The 24922-nt window shown below is 47.3% G+C and overlaps 1 protein-coding gene across 1 annotated transcript in view; it reads left to right on the top strand.

Moving 5' to 3' along the window:
- The window catches only part of LOC126545229 (neuropeptide F receptor-like), a 334942-nt gene extending 323587 nt beyond the window's left edge, over positions 1-11355 (top strand). Inside the window, exon 4 of the mRNA XM_055061259.1 lies at positions 8736-11355. Within this exon, the coding sequence (XP_054917234.1) occupies positions 8736-9947 (1212 nt within the window). The 3' untranslated portion in view covers positions 9948-11355. The remainder of the gene's footprint in view (positions 1-8735) is intronic.
- The last annotated feature ends 13567 nt before the right edge of the window (positions 11356-24922 follow it).

The following is a 24922-nucleotide window of genomic DNA, read 5'->3' as shown; positions in this document are numbered from 1 at the left end:
CGGTGCTCTATCACGCATGGCTCATTGTGTGCTGACGTAACACGCAATAATTAATAGCGAAAGTTAGCGGCAAAAGTTTCACAGGTGGAGACCTTAGGTGAAATTGTGCAGTCAAGTCATGCGATAAATAATTTCATAGACCTACATTATATAGTGATTTGGCAATACGACATCAAAGTTCATTTCGCAGATCAGGCATTTCATGCTTTATCTATACTGTTCGACAGCCACATAGGCAAGCTTCGTTTTCCTTTATTTGTTGTTGTTTTTACAGCGAAGCTGTGTATGGCTAGCCAATTCGTGCGCCCGTCCATCCGGCGGTCGCCTGTACGCCGAAAACTCCTCCGTCGCAACCATGCGCATGCGCGAAGAAAGAAAGAGAGAGAAAGAGAGGCGCGCGATTAGCCAACACCACCTAGATAGCAGAAGGCCTGTTTACTCCGATTCATGACGTCACGCTACCTCGTCCGAAATTTCCATTGACAAGACTGGCGGGATGACCACGATGACGTCAAAATCACTGTTGCCTACTCGGGAACATCCCCATTAGATTTTATGGCAGTCGGGCCAGATAACATGACATTATGGATCGGAGTGAAAAGGCCTTGTGCTATCTAGGTGGTGTTGGATTAGCTGCGCCAGTAGTGACGTCATTTCTCTCCTTGGCAGCCGAGCACGCGCGCAGAAGTTCTTATCCGGCTCCGAAATGGGTAGGCCACGCGTCATACGTACTCGTGAGTAGCAGGCAGCTTTCGATCAGCAACGCCGCGACTAGAACGAGGAACGAGCTTGCCTACGCCGTGCGGATGCTGCAGCCCGGGCACAAGAACAGGCTCGTGCAGTCGAGCGCAAGCAGCAACTGCGTACCGAGGATCCGGCAGGCTATCAAGCCGTCATTTAATGAACCGTCGGGATTAACCCAGTGTTAAACACCGCGGACGCGCGTTTCAGCTTCGCTGGTTAACCATCTATACGGAGTGCTTCGGCGGTGATTTTTTAATATATTATTGGGCTCTACATGGAAACATCATTTCCCGCCTCCACGGCCCCGTAAGGATCTGGGCCCGTATTCACAAGTTCTTACGCTAGAATTGTTCTTAAGAGAAAATTCCAGCCAATCCTGATGCTGGACAAGTTATTAGCGAAGGCGGTCAATGGGAAAAAGCACTTACTAAGGAAAAACTTTTCAAATTCGGCCCCTGGTTACGCGTGGCTGAATGCTTTGGACCCTTGTAAAGCGTTCTCGTAAGCCTAGCATATTACCATAATATGTGAACGAGAACCAGCTTCAATAGAATGAAAAATGTTATTTGTCCCTCTTTAAAGGGAACGGGGCAATGGGATAGAGGGTGGGGGGAGGAAATACTTGAAGTAGGTCTCCTTTATCTTCTCAGCCCACTCCAGGATGGCCTCCTGAACGTCGGGCCCCGAGCTGCGCAAGGCAGCCTCCTACTGCTCCTCACTAGACATTAATTGTTTGGGAAAAGGGAGAAGGGGGTGCTTAGGGCACCACCACATGATGAGATTTAAGTCTGCTCTGGGAGAGACGCAGAATTTACAAGAGGCAGAAAGGTAAATGGAGGGATGAATGCGGTGGAGGAGGTGAGTGGAGGGAAAGGTGCGAGTCTGCAGCTGTCGCCACAGAACTCCAGATTTGCGCGGGCATTTGCGCATGAGCGGCGGAAAGGTTAAACGGTCTAATCGGTATTGTGTGCAGATGTCATGGTAGGTAATAAGCCGCTCTCGCGCTGTAAACGGCGCCTCCTCCGTAGCGAGGTCCGGCACATCCAATGATTGCGCCCGGACTGCATCCTTGGGTACTGGCATAAGCAGCCTCGTTTCCGGCAAGGCCTGCTTGCGCGGAAGTCCAGATTAATGCTACAGTTTGATGGAAAGGATGGGTCAAAATAAAGGAAAGGGCTGGCTTAGAGACCCTGCTCGCTTCGAAGTTATGTATGGCTGTTTTGGAGTCGCTATATACGATAGCTGATGAATGTGGGATTGTGAGGGCCAGGGGTATGGCCGCCTCCTCCGCGTTCTCCGAGGAACCGCCAGGAATGGGGGCGGCCGCGGCAACTTGGCCGTGAGTGTTGATGACTGATATTGCATACTGATTTATGTTCCCATATTCGGCGACATCAACATAGAGCACGTCTTTTGAGGAGGAGAAATGTTTTTGGAGAGCCTTTGCTCGCTGCCTCCTGTACCGTGTGTGGTGCACAGGGTGCATGTTTTTTGGGAGTGGGGTGATGTAGAGGTTCTCGTGTATGTGATTTGGAATGATGTATTTAGTCTTGATGATGGGTGCCGGAGTGATAGAAAGTGTTTGTAAAATGTGCCGATCTGTTGCGGTGTTAGAAAGTCTGCTATACTGGGATGTGAAATTGGTTTCTGTGAGTTCTTTAGGTGTATTGAAGGCGCCACTAAGCATGAACCTTACAGTGGAGGTCCGTATGGGGACGCTCAGAGCGAGTTTATATATCTTGCATACAAGGGTGTCGAGCGGATCTGATTGTGATTTTTAAAAAAAAATGTAGACAGGGTGTTGTGAATTTAATCTTACTGATAACGAATGCCTGGACCAAGCGTAGCAGTTCGGCCTCCTTTAGTCCGCCATGTTTATTGGAGATGCGCCCTAGAAGGCGCAGGGTGTGATCAACTGTAGTGTGGAGTGCATGTACGGTATATAGGTTGAGCCGGTTGCTTTGAATATGTAAACCAAGCACCCGGAGTCTGTCCACTCTAGTAAGAGGGATGTGGTTTAGGTTGACCTGCATATTAGATATGTGTTTTTCGGCCCCGCTGTGGAATGGCAGGAGAAGTAGCTCGGATTTTTTAGGGGAGCATGTGAGATTCATAATCCATGCATAAGCCACGACCACGTTGGCAGTGTCTGAATCTCTCCATCGGAGCTGCCAGTCGTCCAAAGCGTGATGTCGCCGGCGTAGAGCGATAACTTGAGATCAGGAATAGGTCGCAATGCTCGCGCCATCGGCATCATAGAGAGGTTAAAAAAGGGGGTGAGCACCGAGTCTTGGGGCGTGCCTTAACTGCCCAAAGCGTACGAGGGGTATTGCTCTGTGCCTATATGTATGGTTGTGGTGCGGTTGGCTGAGAATCTACTCATGCAGTCATAGGTCTTTCCGCCAACCCCAATGAGATTAAGCTCTCGGAGGATGGAGAAGTGTGAAACGTTATTGAAGACGTCGTGGAGGTCCAGACCCAGAATTGCTTGCGTATCTAGACTTTTATTGGGTGTAACGATGTGATGCTTCATCCGAAGCATGATATCTAGGCATGAGAGATTTTCGAAAACCCACTATTTCTGATGGATAAAGACTGTTGTGTTCCATGTACTTACTGAGTCGGTTGAAGATGACATGTTCAACTGTTTTACCGAGACAAGAGGTTAATGACATAGGCCTGAGATTAGAAGTGCCCAATGGTCTGTTTCGCTTTGGGATGAAAATTACCCTGGCATCTTTCCACGAACTACGGATGGTGCCAGTGTCAAAGCAGTGATTGACGTACGCCGTGATGGCTGTGACGGAGTTGTCGCCTAGATCGCGGAGTAGTTTGCAGTTAATAAAGTCGGGGCCTGGTGTTTACATTGTACGCAGGGTGGCTAGGGCATGGAGAACCTCTGCTTCCGTGATAGCGGAGCTTAGTAGCTCGTTGGGTTCGTCAGTGTACTTTGGAATGTTATAGTGCTGAGCGGGAGGTAGGTGTTTATGGCGGGGGTCATCGAAGAGTCCGTTGAGATTGTTTTTGTGTGCATGTAACAGTTTGTTTGTGCTGTGGTTGTAGTGTGTGCGCAACGTGGTAGGGTCTAATAAGTGTCGCAAGAGTTGCCATGTGCACTTGTTATCGAGGCTGTCATGCATGTTTTCACATACCTGGTCCCACTGCTGGCACGCCAGTTGTGTGGCGTACTCTTGGATCTGGAAGTCTCATTTGGCAATTCTGAGTCCTGAATTATGGCCTTCGGTTGTGCCGTCGCCTCTTCCACCGTTTTAAAAGAGGTTGCTTGGCTTCCCAGATGTGTAGAAGCTTGGCATCAACCGTAGTGAGGGTGCTTTCGGGGGGCAGAGTGGCAGTGTGCGTCTGGGCGTCTGAATGAAGTTGCTGAGCCCATTCTGAGATCTCTTTGATGTTTGTGGGAGCTGATACCTGGCGGACCTCTCAAAATTTTTCCCAAGTCGTAAGGCTCAGGCGTTTGCTTGCAAAGGGTTTGTGTTTGAAATGTAGTGTGGTGGCACTGGTGTAGTAGTCGCTACCTAGGTTAACTTGTGAGTTGTGCCATGTGACGTGTTGAATTCTGTTTGTAAGGGTAAGATCGGGAGAGGTGTCCTTGGCTACGCTGTTGTCTAGCCTGGTTGGTGCATCGATGTCCTTATGTAATGTGAGCCTGTGGTCATCACATTTACTAACGCAAGTTGTACCCGTGGCTCCCACGCCTTGAACACAACACCTATTTTTGGTCGTACTAACACATTCAAACACAGTTATTTTTTCACGTACAATAGAGCTTTGGAATTCTATACCCAGTAACATTCGTTGACTATTCCTAAAAGATTTTATAGCTACCACAGTTGAGCACCTCGCTAACATATAAAACGCTTCTTTGTACTCATTCATCTTTTTGTGTATGAGTGTGTTTTTAATGTATAATGTATAATCTATAGCATTGTGTAATGTTTCCACTCCTGCTATAGCCCTACATTAGGCTGCAGTGTATGTAAATAAATAAATAAATAAATAAATAAATGTGGATCCATACGGCTCCGCCCTTGGCAGTAGAAACGGAGTGGCCCCACAACTGTTTGGGTGCGTTGAAATCGCTAAGAACTAAGAGGGGATGGTGGGTGGCAGCGGCAATGGCTTGTGCAAAGAGGGAGTGAAAGCGGTGATGTGTGTATTGTGCACGACTATATATATCGAGAATGTAAAGACCAGGCGCGTTATTTTTGCGAGGAATAATTTGTAGTAAATCATGCTCCATATCGACGCTGTCGAATTAGGTGTGATTGGCGGTGAGGTGTATTGTGCGTAAGAATTGCCGCGTCGGGCCGGGAGGCTTTATTGGTCGGACAGACATTATAATCTAGGAAGCTGATTGGTCCGTCAGTTTCCTGAAGCGCAATGGAAGCTGGGAAATTAGAAGAGGAGGCTAGAAACTGTTGGAGGAGTGCTTTATTTATTTTTATTTTTTCGGAACGCCCTGCATGCAGTTCCACTGCCACACTTGACACTCAGAGAGAGTCGGGTAATTGGCTATTGTTAAGAGGAAGCTTTAGCTCGGGTGCTCCTATCTAAATACATGTAAAAGGAGAATTCGTTTTTCTCGGCAACCACTGCGCCAAATTTGACAAGGTTTGTTGCATTCAAAAGAAAAAATTAAATTTTGTGACTGTTCGGTCCGGATTTCTTATTTGGACTGTCAGTTCATTATTAAAAAGTGGAAAAAGTCACCAATTTTCAGGAAACGAAACTACCAAGTTTACAGCTCTGCCTTTCGGCAATGAAAAATGATATCACAATTCCGTGCATTGCATCTAGCAGTACATCTAAAGCGGACAAAATAGATATATTACACATGAATATAAAAAAATTTTGTAATATGGAAATACAGCTTATGCAGAACCCTTCTACACAACTTAACGAATTCACGTAAGATATAAATTGACAAATCGAATTTGTCAGCTTTGAATGATATAATGGATGCCGCTTACAGAACCGCAATATCTGTTCTTGATGCACTGCTATTAATTTTTAAACTTCGTGCTTCTATTTTTTTTTCGAACTTTCGAATATTTGAAAATTCTTTTAACAAAATTCAGGCCCTAAATAGAAATTCCGCTTCCAGCAGTCACTCGAATTTACCTTTCTCTCCCATTCGCAACAAATTAAAATCAGTCCAGGGATGATCTCAGAAAAGCGTTTCGCGGATCTGGTAGAGAAGCGGATGCGGAAGGTACAGCTACGTTGGGATGATTCGCAATGACTCCAGCTATCAAAATTGTAGTATGTTGGATATGTGCTTATAAAAAGTCAATAAATTTGTCGACTTTTTCATTCTTGGCTCTGTAATCTGTATTGATTTTTTTAACTGCGGTGAGTATATTATGAAATTTAGTCTCCAAAGTGGTTAGCCTGTCGTTATAATTTAAGATTGTCTCGTCCAGGGCCTCGAGTGCTCGGAGTTTTACGTTTGCGGCGGGGGGGGGGGGGGGGGGGGACGTGAAGCGGTTCACGTTCAGTGGAGAAGCTAGTGTCCATGGGACGATGTGAAGAGAGTTCAGGTAGGGCTGATGGATGATGTGTTGAATGGATGGAATTATAGGGAGGGGTTTGAGTCGTTGAAGTGGAGTGGTGACGAGATTGGAGTTCTAGTTTAAGTCCTTGAATTTCGGCTTTTAGAATTGAATTTTCTTTAAGTAGGAGGGATTCAGTATTAGCAGTCTGATTTGAGGAGTAGCTGGAAGAGGCTACCTTAGCCCAGCTTACCTGGGGTGGGTTGCGCGAAGAGATGGCGAGAGGAAGGCTCGATGATAGAGCTGGCCAGGCGACGGGACGTGAAGCGGTTCACGTTCAGTGGAGAAGCTAGTGTCCATGGGACGATGTGAAGAGAGTTCAGGTAGGGCTGATGGATGATGTGTTGAATGGATGAAATTATAAGGAGGGGTTTGAGTCGTTGAAGTGGAGTGGTGACGAGATTGGAGTTCTAGTTTAAGTCCTTGAATTTCGGCTTTTAGAATTGAACTTTCTTTAAGTAGGAGGGATTCAGTATTAGCAGTCTGATTTGAGGAGTAGCTGGAAGAGGCTACCTTAGCCCAGCTTACCTGGGGTGGGTTGCGCGAAGAGATGGCGAGAGGAAGGCTCGATGATAGAGCTGGCCAGGCGACGGGACGTGAAGCGGTTCACGTTCAGTGGAGAAGCTAGTGTCCATGGGACGATGTGAAGAGAGTTCAGGTAGGGCTGATGGATGATGTGTTGAATGGATGAAATTATAAGGAGGGGTTTGAGTCGTTGAAGTGGAGTGGTGACGAGATTGGAGTTCTAGTTTAAGTCCTTGAATTTCGGCTTTTAGAATTGAACTTTCTTTAAGTAGGAGGGATTCAGTATTAGCAGTCTGATTTGAGGAGTAGCTGGAAGAGGCTACCTTAGCCCAGCTTACCTGGGGTGGGTTGCGCGAAGAGATGGCGAGAGGAAGGCTCGGTGATAGGGCTGGCCAGGCGACATCTTGGGTTGCGGAGCGAGGCCCGTGATCCTTGCTTTTGCTGCGAGTTCTTCGCTGACTTGAGTAGTGAGTGTGGTCGACACTGGGAGTTTGGTTGGTGGGTGAAGTGCCTGGGATGTGTAGGGTGTGGCTTAAACCTTTGCTTGCACAGCGAGGAGCCGGTTTGATAGTTTCCGTTGCAAACAACACAAATGGGGTCAGACTTGTAGTACATAGGTGCGTCTTTCATTCCGCACAGACTGTGTCGGTGGCATTGGTGCATACCTCCTGGCGATGACCAGTCTCGCGGCATCAGATACAGGCGTCTACCTTCTGCCTAAATAGGCGGCACCGAAGTGCACAGCCGTCGTAGTTGACGTAGAAAGGGGATGGTTTTGCCTTGGGATATGAATGATTTCAGTATTGCTCAGGCGTCATGCACCGCCAATAGTCAGTGTTGCATTGCATCTGCGGAGGGTTGGAGCGATGTCATCTGCTGTGGTACAGATCGGCACGATCCATGTCTGCTGTGCCGATTAGAACGGTATAGTTGATGTTGACACGAATTAGGCCAGAACTGCTGCGGTCGGATATAAGGAGCCCCGCAGCCTTGAGGATGATTTGTCTGGTGATGCATGGATGGATCGCAGCACAGTTAAGGCGCCCGCGAACTCTTAGGTTGATTTTATGATCACTGCGCGGCAGCAGCGGGGGCTTCTGCTTTTGATTGCGTCTTCCGAGACCCTGCAGGGTTTGCTGGAGGCGAAGGATGTTGACGCTGACTTGAGAGGCTATCGTGGATCTCGCGCCAGTTGCGCGCGCCGCCGCCGACGCCCGCGGCGTCGCGCTCCGTTCCTGCGCTCATGCCAGGCGGAGTTAGGCCTATAGCGAGACGACCAGCCGAGAGCCCTAAACAGAGCTGCGGCTCGCGTAAGGGACGTCGGAGTTGCCAGAAAAAACCGCCAAGAAGTGCCGATAACACTCACATAAGATCGGTCAGAAAATCTGGGCGTTTGGGGTCATCGGGCAGGCACAAAGAGAAAGAATGCAGGAGCCGAGGTAACATGCGACCACTCGCACCGAGACGCTGCGACGTTCCTCCTTCAATAAAAGAATGTTCTGCGCTTGTACGAGTGCTTCTATCTTGGCATATCGTTACGCATTTTCGGGGCACCTTTTCTAAAGAAAAAAACCTTCGGCCTATCCAGTCCTTGGCTTCTCAGTACTATGTGCATAATCGTAGACGTCTATATGCCGTCATGCAGTTCCTTAATATTTTCCTAACTTTATTTTGTGAAATACATGTTTAGGAAGCTAACAAACACGGATCCTAGACGCCTGCATACTGTGGTATTGTAGAGCGTGTCTCATTTTTGTACAGCGTAAAGTAACGGCGTGACGTAACAGCGTGCAGCTTTGAAATAACGCCAAATATCAATTGTTTCAGCATCGCTGTTGCCAAGTGCTATACATTTCTGCACAATCCACTATACCAGTTGCCTCTGTTCACGCGCAGGCTGTTCTGTCACAAAACAAGAGCGGCAACTACACCGAGGAGCTGCACCGGCAGCTGGAGAGCCGCCTGCTCTCCTTCCTCGACCGCAGGGCCATCGACAGCGACACGCTAGCCGCTCTGCTGGCCGCGTATACGCTGCTCATCCTCACCGGCGCCACGGGCAATGGGCTGGTCTGCCTGGCAGTGGCGCGGCGCCCAAAGATGCGCACGGCGCGCAACTTGCTGATTGTGAACCTGGCGGCCGCCGACCTACTGCTCTGCCTGTTCACCATGCCCTTCTCGCTGGTGGAGATCGCACTCAAGTTCTGGCCCCTGGGCGGCACCACGTGCAAGCTGGTGGCCGGTTTGCAGGCCACCAGCGTCTTCGTTTCGACGCTCAGCATCACGGCCATCGCCATCGACCGCTACCTTGTGATCGTCTACCCGACCAAGCAGCTCTGGTGCTTCTCGGCGCTGGTCGGCATGCCACTCATCTGGGTGCTGGCGTTGCTGCTGTCCGTGCCCATGTTCGTGTACCGTGTGCTCCACCACATCGAGCTACCGGACCCCGCGCGGGGCACAGTGGTGCACCTCGAGTACTGCGTCGAGCACTGGCCTATCGAGGAGGGCCGCTTCTACTACTCCATCTTCTCAATCGTGTTCCAGTACTTCCTGCCCATCACCACCGTGACCGTGGCCTACGCGAGTATCTGCCGCCGCCTCCGGGTGCGGCTCGTTGCCAAGGCGGGCCCGCTGAACCAGAGCGAGCCGCGCCAGCAGCACGACAAGCGGCGCATGCAGCGCACCAACGTGCTCCTGGTGGCCATCGCCGCCATCTTCGCGGCCAGCTGGCTGCCCCTGCACATCCTCAACCTGGTCGCAGACTCGACGCCCAGCCTCACGGAAGACTCTCGCCTGTACCGTGTCTACTTCGCCTGTTGCCACATGGCCGGCATGAGCTCGGCCTGTTCGAACCCGCTGCTCTATGGATGGCTCAACGACAACTTCCGACGCGAGTTCCGGCGCATCCTGTCCACATGCTGCCCGCGGCTGCGCACCCGACGTGCGTCCACAACTGGGCCGCCGTCCGAGAGCCGACCGCTTACGGGACAGGCGCTCGTGCTGTTTCGCCGCCAACCGCGGCCGCACACCCAGGACACCTGCGTGGAAGCCGCTCCGCCGCGACCGGCCGGGGACCAGTACGAGACGCTCGTCGTCCTGAGCCAGCCGTAAACGCTGGACCTATTTCGCGCCCGCGGGTGCTGTAGCAAACACCGAGCGTGCTGACCCCGCCGTCGGTTACTTTCTCGTACAAAAATTTACAAAAACCAAGTCTTGAGACCGCCTTGAAGATTTTGGTATGGCTAGCTGTAAAGGTTGTGTGCGCTTGGACTTGTCAAAGCACACTCGATGCTATCAAGTGAGCTGTGTCGGTGCGTTATCGTCTCAACTACGCCCCTCGTTTCAGTAGCAACGCCACACTTTAGGCTATGCCGTCGTGTCTCCGTCGTGTATCCTGCACGTTCAGCGACCCACTCAGTGGTTATGGCCATACTTGCAAATCGTTGTGGTGAGTGATTGTGCATGATGCTGAATGTGCTACAGCCAGGAAACATTTCGGAAGCCAAAGGTGCTCTTTCGGGAAAAGAATACTTTGGGGCCGGCCCCGTGGCAGCCATGACTGCTAATTAGCATCTTGTGGGTGCCAGATGGAAGGTCACGCATAACAGCGACACTTGGTTTTAACGTGGCGCGTTGGAGCATCACCTTTCTTTGTTTTTACGAAATTCCGCCTTTCAGGTAGACATAAGGTGGAGTTGGTCATTTTTAATAATTTGCTCAGACTGTTTTTTGTTACTTCATTTTTGGGAAGTAGACATCATTGCTCCAGCTCAACGGCGTCGTAAGTGTTAATGCTCTTTGTAAGTGCCACTTTTTCCCTTCTGTCTCTTTAAGTTAACTGTACGCCGGGTATGATAACGCCTCCTGTACCGCTGCCATTTCAAAGAAAGACAAACTGTTCTCTAACTCCAAAACTATTTTCCATCTATGAGTAATTAATTACAAGATAGTAGGAACAGCAAAAAAAAACTGCGTAGCTGGTATCAAAGTGTCTTGGGAAATAAAGGGCCTGAGTATCATTGTTGTAGAGGCTTGCACCTGGAGTATGAAGGCAGTTGATAACATGGTAACGTCCTGTAAAGTACTTCGATATTGTAACGAAGCGACAAAATTGCGATGCTGATAAAGAAAAAAATATAGGAAATGGTACACATCGCAATGCATTGATCGTATTCATTAGGGCGCAGCGTCAAGCATTTTTTTCTTTTCTTTTTGACAATAACAGCAAAGGGCTTCCAGCGCATTCGCCTTGGTTACTTTATGAAGGAAAATCAACCTGACAGGCGCATCTTTTCGACATTCCGACACACAGCCCCAGCTATTGTGTTCAGTTCGATTCGTATCTGTTCTTGGCATTTAAATGGGTTGACGACGAACCATTTGTGAGCGCTTCCTTGTTTAAACAAGAACAAATTAAATACACCATGTGTGAAAGAAACGCTCTGTTGCACCCTTCCTTAATTTTTGACTGAATTTGTGCACCTTTGTCGAAAATACAGCATATTATTCTGCTATGTCACTAATGCTGTAGTTGTGCTTTTAATTCTCTAATGCCGAATTCCATGGTTACACTTGGAGGAGCAACCACCTCAATCCACATCCGAGCACTCCAATTTTTCCCACCTAAATGTTACGATGGAAAGGACACTGCCACGCGCCGGATCGATGCGAAGTTGGTACGCGTGGATGTTTTCAGGAATAGTATAAAATTTTCGCAAAGCCTGTGTTTTTGTGGTTATCGGTGTTTTAGTGTAATTTCAGTGTGTCTGCTGCCGTCGTCTGCAGTGCTGGAAACACTAAGCCATGCACCGGCACAAACGTAGCCATCCAGACAAGAAAAAAGAAAATAGAGCAGCATCCCGATGTTTGCACGACGCTCCGAAACCGTTGGTCGTCCTCAGCAGGAGGAAGTGACGGAACTCACCTTTGAGTCCACGCGCCGAGAGCGAATTGCAAGAATGAACCTCAACGTTAGGAAACAAGGAGAAATAGCATGATGTGAATCAATGCAGTCAAGACACGAAAATTCGTATTCCAATAACAATACTCACAAACAGGTTACGCATGTGATGGTTCTTAGTAAAGCGATTGCCCTTTGTCAACCTCCGTTGGTGCCTTCGTTTGCGTTTCAATATCCCAAATACCTACAAACTAGCTCAGCTCTCCCCCCTCATGCGGTTCTAAACAACAATCGGAACACACGGAATACGCTGAAGATTAACCAGAGAAATACGGAATTATTCGCTTCGATGCGGATGAAAATGAACAAAAAACTCAGTGCTCTTCTACTCAGTGAAGAAGGATGACCAGCGAAGCTGTGTATGTGGGCCCCTTAATGGCTAACAGCACCTCCGCCGCGGGTCGGTCGGGCATTGCACTATCTTCGGGATTGGTCCACGTATAAAGAATGCTTAACGTGTGGGTCACCTCCGCCGCCGATCAGCCCGGCATTGCGCTATCTTCGGTATTTTTTTTTTCTACACGCGTACAAGATAGTGGGGAAGTAGCCCTTAAGAGGAAGCTGTAGCTCGGGTGCTCCTATCTAAATACATGTAAAAGGAGAATTCGTTTTTCTCGGCAACCACTGCACCAAATTTGACGGGGTTTGTTGCATTTAAAAGAAAAACTTACTATCTAGTGACTGCTGGTTTCTAATTTTCGATTTATGTCGTAAATTTTTTTGTAAAAACTGGCAAAAATTGCAAACTTTTAGAAAACGAAACTATCAAGTTGACAACTCCGTAACTCAGCAAGAAAAATGATATCGCAATTCTGTCAATTGTATCTGATAGCACATCTAAAGTGGACAAAATTGATATGTTACACATGGATATCGAAAAATTTAGTAATATTGGAATACAGCTTTTGCAGAACCCTTGTACACATCGTAATAAATTCACGTATTATTATAAATTGACATAAAAATATGTCCGCTTTCAATGGTCTAATCGATGCCGTTTACAGAACCGCGATATCTGTTCTTGATGCAGAGCTATGAATTTGTAAACTTCGTGCTTCTATTTTTTTCAAACTTTCAGATTTTTGGAAACCCTTTTAATAAAATTCAGGCCCTAAAGCGAAACTACGTTTCTAGCAGTCACTAGAACTTAACTTTCTCTCTCAAGTGCAGCAAATTTTATTAAACTCGGTCCAGGGGTTATCTCAGAAAAACGTTTTTGCGTTTTACATGTATTAGAATAGGCCGCGTCGGAGTTGGGCCCGATCTAAAACTTCCTCTTAAGGGCTACTTTAAGATTGCAACTCGACAGCATTCAAAGATCCCAGACTGCTTCTCACGCTTCCAGGCAAATGCAGCTTATGTAACCGTAATGTTTAGCGGCAAACGCTGGCGGCGAACAGTATGCACGAAGACAAGCTTTCTTGTAGAAACGCGAGCTCTTGCGTGGACCACGATGCGGGGCTTACGATGGATGGATGGATGGATGGATGGATGGATGGATGGATGGATGGATGGATGGATGGATGGATGGATGGATGGATGGATGGATGGACGGACGGATGGACGAACGGACGGACGGACGGACGGACGGACGGACGGACGGACGGACGGACGGACGGACGGACGGACGGACGGATGGATGGATGGATGGATGGATGGATGGATATGAGCGTCCCCGTTGGAACGGGGTGGTGCATTCTACCCCAAGCTCTTTTATTTTATTTGCTCCCCAAGCTCTATTTTATTGCCTAATGTCCTGCCTATGTTAAAAACAAAAAAGAAAGGAAAAAGCCCACGATGAATTCGCATAAACAAACTTTCTGAACCTCTATTATGAAATTTGTTTTTGTACGCCTCCAGTGTTTGTCGTTTCCCTACTTTTCTTCCACCAATCTTCAAATCGCCTCTTACTAATCTCTATTGCGGATGTGTTTATTTTCCTCCTACTCTCGCTGAACCCAAGGGCTTCAAGGAGGCCATTGATTCCTATATCAACCGCTGGGCAGATATCTTCACATTCTAATAAAACATGCTCCATGCTTCACTGCAGCAAGCACATGCTTCTTCTTCCTTCTTATATCTCGCTTTATAAGTGCGTGTACTAAGGCATCCCGATCTCGCTTCGAAAAGTAATGAGCTTCCCTTTGAGTTATCACAACTTGTTTCTTTCCTGATTTCGTTTTTTCCTCTTAGGTAGTTACTCATGGCAGGTTTCTTTTCCGTTGCCGCCACCCATGAGATTATTTCAGCCTCTCTGACTTTCCGCTTGACGTTCTTTCTTGCTGTGTTGCCCACCCTACAGGCCGCATGCTTGCTGGTAAGCTTCCTAGTTCTTTTCCTCCACTGTTAATCAATATTTTTCCTTTACAGATACCTCAACGCTCTCCCAGCCCATTTACTTTCTTCCATATTCCTCAGTCGTTCTTCATAAGCAACTTTAATGTGAGCTTCCCTCACTTCAACACTAGTCCAGCCCATATCACCCTGCAAGGCTTCATTTGTAGTCTTCCCGTGAGCGCCCAGTGCGAGGCGTCCCAGTGACCTTTGGTTCCCATCGAGTCCTGGTCGTACCCCTGATTTCGAGCAAGCAACCGCATTTCCAAAAGCAAGTCCTGAAACCATTACACCTTTCCACATAAATGCGGTGAAGGCGAGCGCCATCTGGAGGTGTTGCAAGGAACAGGGCGCGCCTCTTTATGGCCTTTGACATTTGCGCGCGCCGGCGCGCGCGAATGTCGCAGACCATGGCCACTCTAAGACTATTAGAAACGCTGGAAAATGCGTTTGTGTTTGATTTTCCGCGTAACAGAATTATGTTTTTTCGTATATTCAAATTACAGTCCTCCGCTATCACGTCTGTAGATTGCGTGTAAAGCCCGGCCCACCATGGTGCGATATTACACTGCGTTTTTCGCAGCTACGTTTTCGGCGAATGCGAACTTCGCATAAACGTTTCACATGCACATGCATGCCCCGAGCGCGACAGCTGCGATTTTCGCATTTTCGAGCATCTAGCGAAAGGCTGAATTATTCTTGGCGTCAGTTCGCTTTGGTAAGAATAAGGTAAAGCAACTTAGAAACTGTTTTCGTCAAGGTTCTTTGTGTTTGAGTGCGTTCCTTTATGAAAACAAAAATTAAGTAGGAAGGCCACAGTCACGTGTCTACCATCCACGTTGTGATTGGATCACCGTCCTTGCCGCATGTGCGTTTTCGCAAAGTTCAGCACTCCGAACATCGAAAAATCGAACGCACGAAGGGTCCGACGGCCCATTTGCCGCAACTGCGAATTCTCAAATGCGAAAGCGCAATCTAATTCGCACCATGTGAAATGGGCTTAAGTGATACTTTAAGATTTTTCTGACGAATTAGTTCAGTAACTTCCTTGCGCTACGTAGAGGGCCTGCGTAGTTGGGCTTGCGTGGTTCGGAATGATGAACGCAGTACACGGGACGCCGACGCCGGATTTTCGGCGACACGGGGTCGTTAACGCTGTCGCTTTAAAGAAATTGGTTGACGTCGATGAATGATAATGTTTTCCTGAGCGAGTTTGCGGTGTCAATGGGGTGTGTGAACCATATACGACGGCGAATCAGAAAGTCTTTGGCCCTATTTTTGTTAGCCAAAATAAGGCACATAAGGTAATTACAAATTTACAGACTATTCTACGTACCTTGCACTATTTTTCCACGTAGTCCCCACACCGGTTCTGACACTTGTCTAATCGCAGCACTAAATTTGAGGTGCTCCTGTGGTAGAATTCGTCTGGCTGACTGTAGAACCACCGTCGGACTGCTGTCTTGGCTTCGTCGTTGCACGTGAATCGCTGTCCTGCCAAGAACTTCTTCAGGGGACCGAAACCGTGTAAATCACAAGGGCCGAGTTCCGGGCTGTATGGTGGGTGGTCCATACTCTTCCAGTGAAATAACCGGAGCTTGTCGGCGGTTCTGATTGCCGCATGTGGCCTCGCATTGTCGTGAAGCACAACCGCCATCTTCAACAACTGACAGCAGCACCGTGCCGCGGAGCTACCGGCAGATAAGGCCGGTCCAAGAAAGGCCCACCGCTGGGAATGGATACGTTAACTCCGCATTCGCAGCCGTAACCTAGCTAAAAAATAGGGGGAAAGGCTTTCTGATTCGCCCTTGTAATCTATTCTGAAAGGCTCGCAGCGTCTGCGTCTTCGACCAGAGGCGCAGCATCTTGATAACATCATCTCAAAATGCTAGTTATTGCGAGGGAAGAATGAGAGAACGCTCCCCTAATTAGCAGTGCCACCGGTACCAATATCATCGGTACCACTGGTACCACCACCGTTACCATCAACCGCACAGTGCAGTGGCGTAGCCAGAAATTTTCGTCGGGGGGGGGGGGGCTCATGTTGCAGCTCGGCCTCCTCCTTAAGAGGAAGCTTTAGCTCGAGTGCTGCTATTTAAATACATGTAGAAGGGTAATTCGTTTTTCCTTGCAACAACTGCACCAAATTTGACGATGTTTGTTGAATTTAAAAGAAAAACTTAAATTCTAGTGACTGTTGGTTTCGAATTTTTCATTTAGGCGGTCAGTTCTTTATTAAAAATTGGCCAAAATCGCAAATTTGTAGAAAACGAAACTATCAAGTTTAAAACTCAGTAAATCAACAATGAAAAATGATAGCACAATTCTGTGAATTGCACCTAATAGTACATCTACAGCGGACAAAAAAGATATGTTAAACATGAATCTCAAAAAAAAAATTGTGTTATGGAAATACGACTTTGCAGAACCCTTGTACACAACGTAACCAATTCACGCAAGATACAAATTGACACACCAAATTTGTCCGCATTGACTTTCCTAATAGTAACCGTTTACAGAACCGAGATATCTGTTCTTGGTACATAGCTATTATTTTGTAAACGTCATGCTTCTATTTTTTCGAAATTTCAAATATTTCAAAATATTTTATACAAAATTCAGGCCTTAAATCGAAATTCCGTTTCCAACAGACACTATTATTTACCTTCTCTCTCAAATGCAACAAATTTCATTAAAAGCGATTAGCAGGATTATCTCAGAAAAGCGTTTCTGCGTTTTACATGTATTTGAATAAGCCGCGTCGGATTGGGCCCCAGCTAAAGCTTCCTCTTAAACAATTAGTCGAGGGATCAAATACATGAATAATAACTGCATTACTTTTGTCAAAAATGCTGTAAACGAATTCTTGAACGCTACACACTGTCCAAACAAGTAAAATGTGTATTTTTTCATAAAAGAATATTCTCGTATGTGCCAAAAATTGTGCCCAATGTAACTGATATCAATGCTTCCATGTTTTTGTCTATTTAATAAGTAAAGAAAATATCACACGAACTTTAGAACTATATCAGTTCGAAACCAGGAAAGCAGCGCATGCCGCTGATATGAAAAATGAAAAGGCCATGAAATGAACAAGTTGAGGACAAATATGTTAATGAAACTTAGCCATTCAATAACCGTGTTTACATTCTTGTATATATGCAATGGCCAGTGAAAAATCTCCACGACGCTGTCATTTGTTCCAATGTATTACGCAGGAGCAGCTGTCACCGGTCGTGAATCGTGAGTAATTCCACCGAAATTATAGTCGCAACAGAGAGCACATATATAAAACAGGAGTTTTGCAAGCTATACGAGGGCGAGTCAAATGAATGTGAGCCAATGCGAATATATGACAAACGGGGTACTTAATTAAAAAGTAGTCTTCATGAGAATTTAGACATTTGCCTCATTGACTAACGAGTCGCGTGATTCCCGTCTCATGAAACTCCTTAGGTTGCTGCTTCAAAAAGTCTGTAACTGACTTTTTCACGTCATCGTCCGGCACGAATCTAGTTCCGTTGAGCTGTTTTTCGGTTGCCCCAAAAGCAAGGGGACAGGTCTGAGCTGTATGACGGATGTTGCAGGGTTTCCCACTTTAACTTTGCCAGTTTTGTATTAACCACATCAGCGACGTGGGTACGGGCATTGTCGTGGAACAAGATGACCCAATTCGTCAATTTTCCACGTAGTTTGTTCTTGATTGCGACACGCAGTGGTTCCGGTGTTTCACAATATCGGATACATTTGATAGTCTCTCAAGATTGAGCAAATTCTATCAGTAATGGCCCCTGACGATCGAAAAAGAAGTCAACAACACCTTTCCGGCGAAAATGACGGCCTTTGCGTTCTTTGGCCGTGGTAAATTCGAATGTTTCCACTGTAAGCTTTGCCGTCGTGTTTCAGACTTGTAGTAGTGGCACCATGGTTCGTCCCCGATCACAATAGCAAACAATAAATCATCATCCTCATTGTGATACCGGATCAGATCAGTCAAAGCAGCGCCAAACTTCTCCGTCTTCTGGCGGTGGATCAAAATCTTGGGCATCAATTGCACACACAAGAGCCGATAACCGAGGTGCTCATGAATTATGGCGTGAACCGAGCCGTGACTGATTTTCACACGCTCTACCAGTTCATCGATGCTTGTCCTCCATTCTTGTCTCATCAGCTCATCAACCTTTGAAATTGTGCGGGATGTGATTGCACAATGGCATTGGCCCGGTCTTGGAATGTCTTTGCAACTCTCCCATTCTTCTTTGAACCGTTTGCTCCCATGCTTTACAGTGGCCAATGAAATGCAATGTTCAACGTACACAGCAGCCATACGGCGATTAATTTCTTTTTCGGAAACACCTTTAGCTGTTAAAAACTTCGCGACACCACGCTGTTCAGCTTTTGGGGTGTCCATTATGTCAGGCAACCATGTTCAACCCAGTGTATGAGAGCATTAAAGAACATTTATCCTCACACTTGCGTACCACTTTTGTAAATGAGAGATGCCACGCTGCTACGCGCATGCCTCGCAGATAATGAATCGAACCATTATTGCGACTCGCACTCGTGCATTAGAAATTCGAAGATACAATGGGATATACAAATGCGAAGATACAGCTTGATAAAGGGCAAAAAGTGTGACTGGAAACAAAGTTCACTGCACGTATACACGAAACCTCGCAACAAGATATTAGATATGCGTATAAGTCTCCAATAAATCTACTTATCTAAGAAAAAGTCGCTGTATATAATGCGTCAAACAAGGCAAATAAACATGTTGCGCAATCACAGATTCACATAATCCTAGATTGCGCCCCAATTCCATCCACTCCCCTCCATGTATCGCGCGCGACGGAAGGCGGCGCGCTTGCTCCCCGCTTTTCTCCTTTGCGCACACACGACTGAGCCACCATCGTCGGCTCAGCCATTCCACCCCCCCCCCCCTACACTTTCACTCGCACATACAGCATGCGGCACGCGGTCACGATGTTATCACCCTTGGACTTTATACGAAACATGAGGGCGACGGCAGGAATGCGCCTGGAGTGTCCATATAATTGCTATCGCAATCATATAATAAGAGTATCTGGCAACTGAAGCGTCCCGTGGCTCATTACTTTCCACAAAAGAAGAAGTAACGAAATTGAACTTTCACCATGCGACAATTCGCTGCGCCGCAACAATGTATTTTTCTTTTCCTTCTGTGGGGCGGGGGCACCGAAATGAAAAAACGCATAGGAAAGTACGTTGGCCACAATCGAATGCCTACTTTTGGCACCTAATGTGGCTACGGAAGGAATATCGAAGAAAACATGAGACGCTTGGTCCACTGAGAACCAACCATACGCAGTCTGCTCGGTATCCTACACCGGCGAGACAAGACTTTCCGGAGGAGACTTTCCAAAGCGAACGCGGTGCAATCCGTCGAGTCCCCACAGTGATGGCGGCGAGCGACCATTGTTTCTTTTTCTCGTCTGCTAGCCAGAAAGTGTTCAAAACTCTGCCAGGCGAAAATCCACTCGGCCAGAGAAAACCGAACGCGCACCGAAGTGCGCCGCGCGGTGGTCGGGGCCACGCGAGAAAAACGTATGCGCTCTGGCTGGCTCTGGCAGCCCGCGGGTATGGTAGCGAGAACAAAAAAAAATGAGGCTCAATGTGTCCTCGCGAGTAAAAGTCAAAGTAGAAAAAATAAATAATAACGTAGTTAGCTTGGCTGGCTTTAGTGTTTTGACATGGATGTTTTGGCGTAGGTTAAAAAAGATGTTGATATTTTTTTTATGTGACATGGCGGCACAAATGAACCACCACAACGCTTCGTCTCATTGAACCTCGCTGCGTGCTTTGTCAACTTGTCTGCTAGTGAGTTGATTTGACTTGTCTCGTTGTGTGTTCCGATGTAAGACTTTAGAAAAGTCAATGGACCTTTGGCGTCAAATGTTTATAACAACATTAAACCCACAAAGATCCGCCATTGAAAATCTAAAGTACAACTTTGGAAATGTCAATGCACCTTTCACATCAAGAGTTTATGAGATTTATACCCATAAATTTTCGGAATTGACATCCATGCGCTCCATAGATTCCGCGGCCTCAGCGAGATGCCACGGCGAGCCCGCTCACCTTCAAAACGCCCTTGAAACTTTGTGGTCGGATGGGGCTGCTTGGCGTTATGTGACTCTCGGTGCATGGGCGTTGCCGCGAAATCCAGCCCGAGTTCGCTATCTTCGCGGTTAAATGTCTTTTCGAGCGTCAAAAAGACATTCTAGACAAAATCCAGAATGATTTCCGGCGCCGGTGCATGTACAGCACGAAAAAATTTCGGGGGGGGGGGGGGCTGAAGCCCCATAAGCCCCCCCCCCCTGCCTTCGCCCCTGGCACGGTGGTACCAACGGTACCCATAGCACCAGGACCAGATCTATCTTCTAGATCAACCCACGAAAGAGGCTGGCAACACTATAAAGTAAAGGTAGCACGAAACAGCAAGGACCAAGAAGAAGAATGGCAACCACAAGTGCTTACTCGCAACCAAGGTAAACCTCCTTGTTCGCAAATACCAGTTTATATAGACGAACAAGCATTTAAAAGCAAGCATAATTAAGCAACTGGGTAGTCGCCTTCTGCTTCCTTGTTGTTTCACGCTACCGTCACTTTATGATAGATCCGAACCAGCTTGTGGTGGTGGTGGTGTGTTATATCTACAAGCTTTGCAGCTGCAGGGTTTAGCCTGGCGATCGAGGCCGCCATTTGCTCTGCCTGAGCGTCTCTTTCATTGTCACTGAGGTAATTTAGCATATGTCGAGCAGTTCAATGTCTCATAGAAATATAAAAAGAAGGCGCGAAGCTTCTTTGCGGGCTACAGCAGATCTTTCCGGAAACACCTGTGGGAGGCCTTTCTTTTCTATGTTCTAAAGTTGAGCGTCCCTTTCACCGGGGTAGCTTGGACACGACCACGGAAAGTATTCGACGTCTCCTGTCTCCTGACACAAAGTACACAGCGGAGAATCGGTACATCCCGTTTTGAATAACCATGCAGTGATATATACTGACCCTGTCCTTATTTGGTACAGTAGCGAGGCTTCCTTTTGAAGAAACCACCTGTTTACACAGGGAATCCAAAGCGATAGAAAATGAGCACGGAAGTACGATTTCGTGACTTGACTGCGTTTGGGTACTTTGACTTTAGAAGGATGTGAGTGTGCGGCGTACACAAGAGGCGTCAGCTTCATTTCCAGCAATGCCAATGTGAGAGGGGATCCATTGAAACTTTATATCAAAGCCTTTCTTGCTGAGGACTTTTCCGAATGAGAGTGACTTGCGTGGAAACTTGCTTAATGGTAAACCGCTACGGGAGTTGTTGCAATGCCGCCTTCGATTGCATGAGGAGTACATCTTGTACGGGCAGAGTCTTTAGCTTTCGTAAGGCAGCAGCTATTGCCACACCGTCGACAACTGTTGATGAGGCCACACTGTCCAACCGGCGAGACCACGTAGCTCTCAATGAGGGCATAAAAACGCAGCTGCGCGTGGTCTGCGTCTGCTTAGACAGAACCATCCGTGTATCTTGGAGCTGATTCCGGTAATTAGTCGACAAATGCTCCAGAACGAGGGACTTTTTTTTGCAGATAAGATAGTGTCCTTTCAATGTAATCTCGGTACGCTTAACCTGCAGGCAATATATTAAAATGCCCAGGGTGCGTCTACTTTTGCATCTGTATTGAGCAGCGCAACCCTAAGGCGCGAAGCATGTTCAGGGCTGCATGAAAAAGAGAGAGATAGGGGGGAGGAGGAGTAGGAGGAGGAGGAGGAGGAGGAGGAATATAGGAAGGCAGGGATATTAACCAGTCAAGAGTCTGGTTGGCTACCCTACGCTGTGGGAAGGGAGAAGGGGAAGAGAGAGACGGGGGAGAGAAGGTGTAGATACGTGTATGAACAGTACTTGAGTTAAAGCCGCTCGTGCAAACCAGACGTTCTGAGAAAGCACAAAATTGCCTTCACTGCCTTCTGAGCCGATGATCGGTGGGGACGGTGCTCTAGTTCTGTCTCTTCACTCAGAGGACGATCATCAAATTTCCTCAATGTGAGGGCTGCATGAAAATGTGAATATGGTCCGGCACCTCCCCGTAGGAGAAGGGCTTTGCCGGGCGAAGAAACTCACTCGCAGCAACTGAGTCAAGAGAGCCTTAGACGCCTCAATCAGGAGTGGGCTTGACTCAGCTTCGTACAACACCTTTTTGTTCGAAGCTGCAGCTGAGAAACTCCTACGCACAGTCGAAGTCCTGTGTATTGATTGTAGGCGCTCGTACTGGCTGACCTCTGGCGACAGGAAATTCGTAGAATAACCTACTGGTAACAAATGTTGAAAAAAATCTCAGTGCCTTTCCACTCTGTGAAGAAGGATGACCAGCGAAGCTGTGTATGTACGCCCCGTAATGGCGAAATGCACTTCCGCCGCGGGTTGGCTCAGCATTGCACTATCTTCGGGATGGGTCCACGTATGGGGAGGGCTCAACGCCTGCTTCACCTCCGCCGCAGATCGGCCCGGCATTGCACTATCTTCGGGATCGGCCCACGTATGGGGAATGCTTAACGCCTGCTTCACCTCCGCTGCGGGTCGGCCCGGCATTGCGCTATCTTCGGGATCGGCCCACGTATGGGGAGTGCTTAACGCCTGCTTCAACACCGCCGCCGCTCGGGCCGGTATTGAACAATCTTCGGGGTCGGCCCACCACAACGAGACGAAAATTTCTTTGGACGGTAGAGGTATACAGCTTTGCTGTAGTTTAACCGTAGTATGGACGTTGGGCGGCTGAACCAGCGTATGCCAGCGACGCGCTGAAGCACATGGACCATCTGCGATGATGACGTCGCCGCGTTGTCAACAGCGCGACGCCATTGTAGCCTGTGGTCCCGCGTAATGCCCAGAATTAAGACACTGGTAACTTTTCAAATAGGACAGCCATATAAACTCAACTTCAAGCGTGTAGCTTTTCGCTTCACCTCAGGAAATAAGACAAATAGCGATTTCTCCGTGATAGCGATACACCAAGCGTTGATAAGTGAGCCTGAATAGCGCTTACAGCTGTCTGGGCTATTCGTGCGAGACGATGGTCTTGGTAGCCAAACACCCATGTGAAGATGCCATCCGCATAGATGGATATCTTCACTAGAGTTCAAAAGCCGGGAGATTAGCTATGTCCATATCAAAGAGTATAAGGGAGATAGAACCCTTCCGTGTGGCATGCCGCGAAAAATACGTACTTCGTAACTCAAAACGTTCCCAACATGAACTGTTATGCGGCGATCATTCAGAAATTTGTGCATTATGAAGCGCAAAAGATTATCATACACGCCTATCACTTGTAGCTGACTGATGATCGCTGTTTGAGAAACAGTCGTATGCCTTCGAAACATCCATAACTACAACAAGTGAAACCTTCTGCACTACAGTACTATTTGTGGCTAAGCAGGTCCAATACGTTATCTTGAGCGCTTAGACAGTGTCGAAGCCCAGTCATGATCAATGGGACCTTCCGGCCCTGTTCGACGTACCAGGTGAGTCTTGTACACACCATCTTCTCCAATAGTTTTGCTGCGCAGGCGGTCAGCGACTCCGGTCTGTATGAGTCCAGGGCTGCTCGATCTGTTTTTGATTTCAGCCCTGGCACCACCCATGAAATTTTCCATAACTGTGTGTTGTTGCCTGTGACTGACACTTGATAAAAAATTCACGCAGCTCACGTCGTCGCTCCGTCGGTAGGTTAGTGAGCATCTGGTTACTGATTAAGCCTGGTCCAATCGCATAACGACGTCGGAGGCGGTTCAAAGCTAGCTTTAGCTCTCTCACGGTTAAAAGAGCTCCTAGAGACTACGATAGCAGCTGAAGTGCGTGGTTTGTGCCAGCTGGCCTGCCAGAAAAGTATATTTGAACGAAGCCATTCTCTAGACAAGCCAACGTTTTCCCTGGTTCAAGGCAAGGGCTTCAAGTGGCTTTCGTAGACGGAACTTTCCAGCAAGGCAAACTGAACTTTCCAGTTTCCTATTTATGATAGAACACATCATTGACAATAAACAGGAAAATTGAGCAGCGGGGCGCAAAAAGAAAAAAAAATGATTGCGGCGTCAGGCATGTGTCCCCTTTTGTACCTTGTACCTTGGTACTGTTTATCAAATTGCACTCAAGTGCGGTAAGGCTTATATTGGACAGAGCGGCAGGTGCGTCAATATCAGACTAAAAGAACATAAACAATCACATAATAACCCTAATGCTTCACATCTAGCGTCACATTGTTGTATAATTGCGGTTGTATACCTTTGCTTAAGGACACAAAAGTACTTTCAAGGCACAAAAGCCAAACTACACGCGAAATAATTGAGGCATTTCGCGTTAAAAGATTAGGAGAGACCTGCGTTAGCCAGGCATTAATATTACTGTTAGTAATCGAATTGCAATATCTTCTCAGCACGTGCGTCAATCTCAAGTCATGCCTTTTCTTGTTGTTTTTTTTATGGCTTACTTACCTTCTGATATATTTATCTGTTAACTGATAGTCTTTAATGTCATCTTTGTTTGCTACAGTATGTTGCAATCACTTTACGCACGCACACACACACACATACATGTATATATATATATATATATATATATATATATATATATATATATATATCATAAGAAGCCAACAAACACTGACACCAAGGACAACATAGGGAAATTACTTGTGCTTACTAAATAAAATAATGAAACGATAAATTAATGGAAATTTAAGTGGATGAAAAAACAACTTGTCGCAGGTGG

This window comes from Dermacentor andersoni, chromosome 1 (assembly GCF_023375885.2).
Source record: "Dermacentor andersoni chromosome 1, qqDerAnde1_hic_scaffold, whole genome shotgun sequence".
NCBI lineage: Eukaryota > Metazoa > Arthropoda > Arachnida > Ixodida > Ixodidae > Dermacentor > Dermacentor andersoni.
This window is presented reverse-complemented; position numbering and strand designations above follow the sequence as displayed.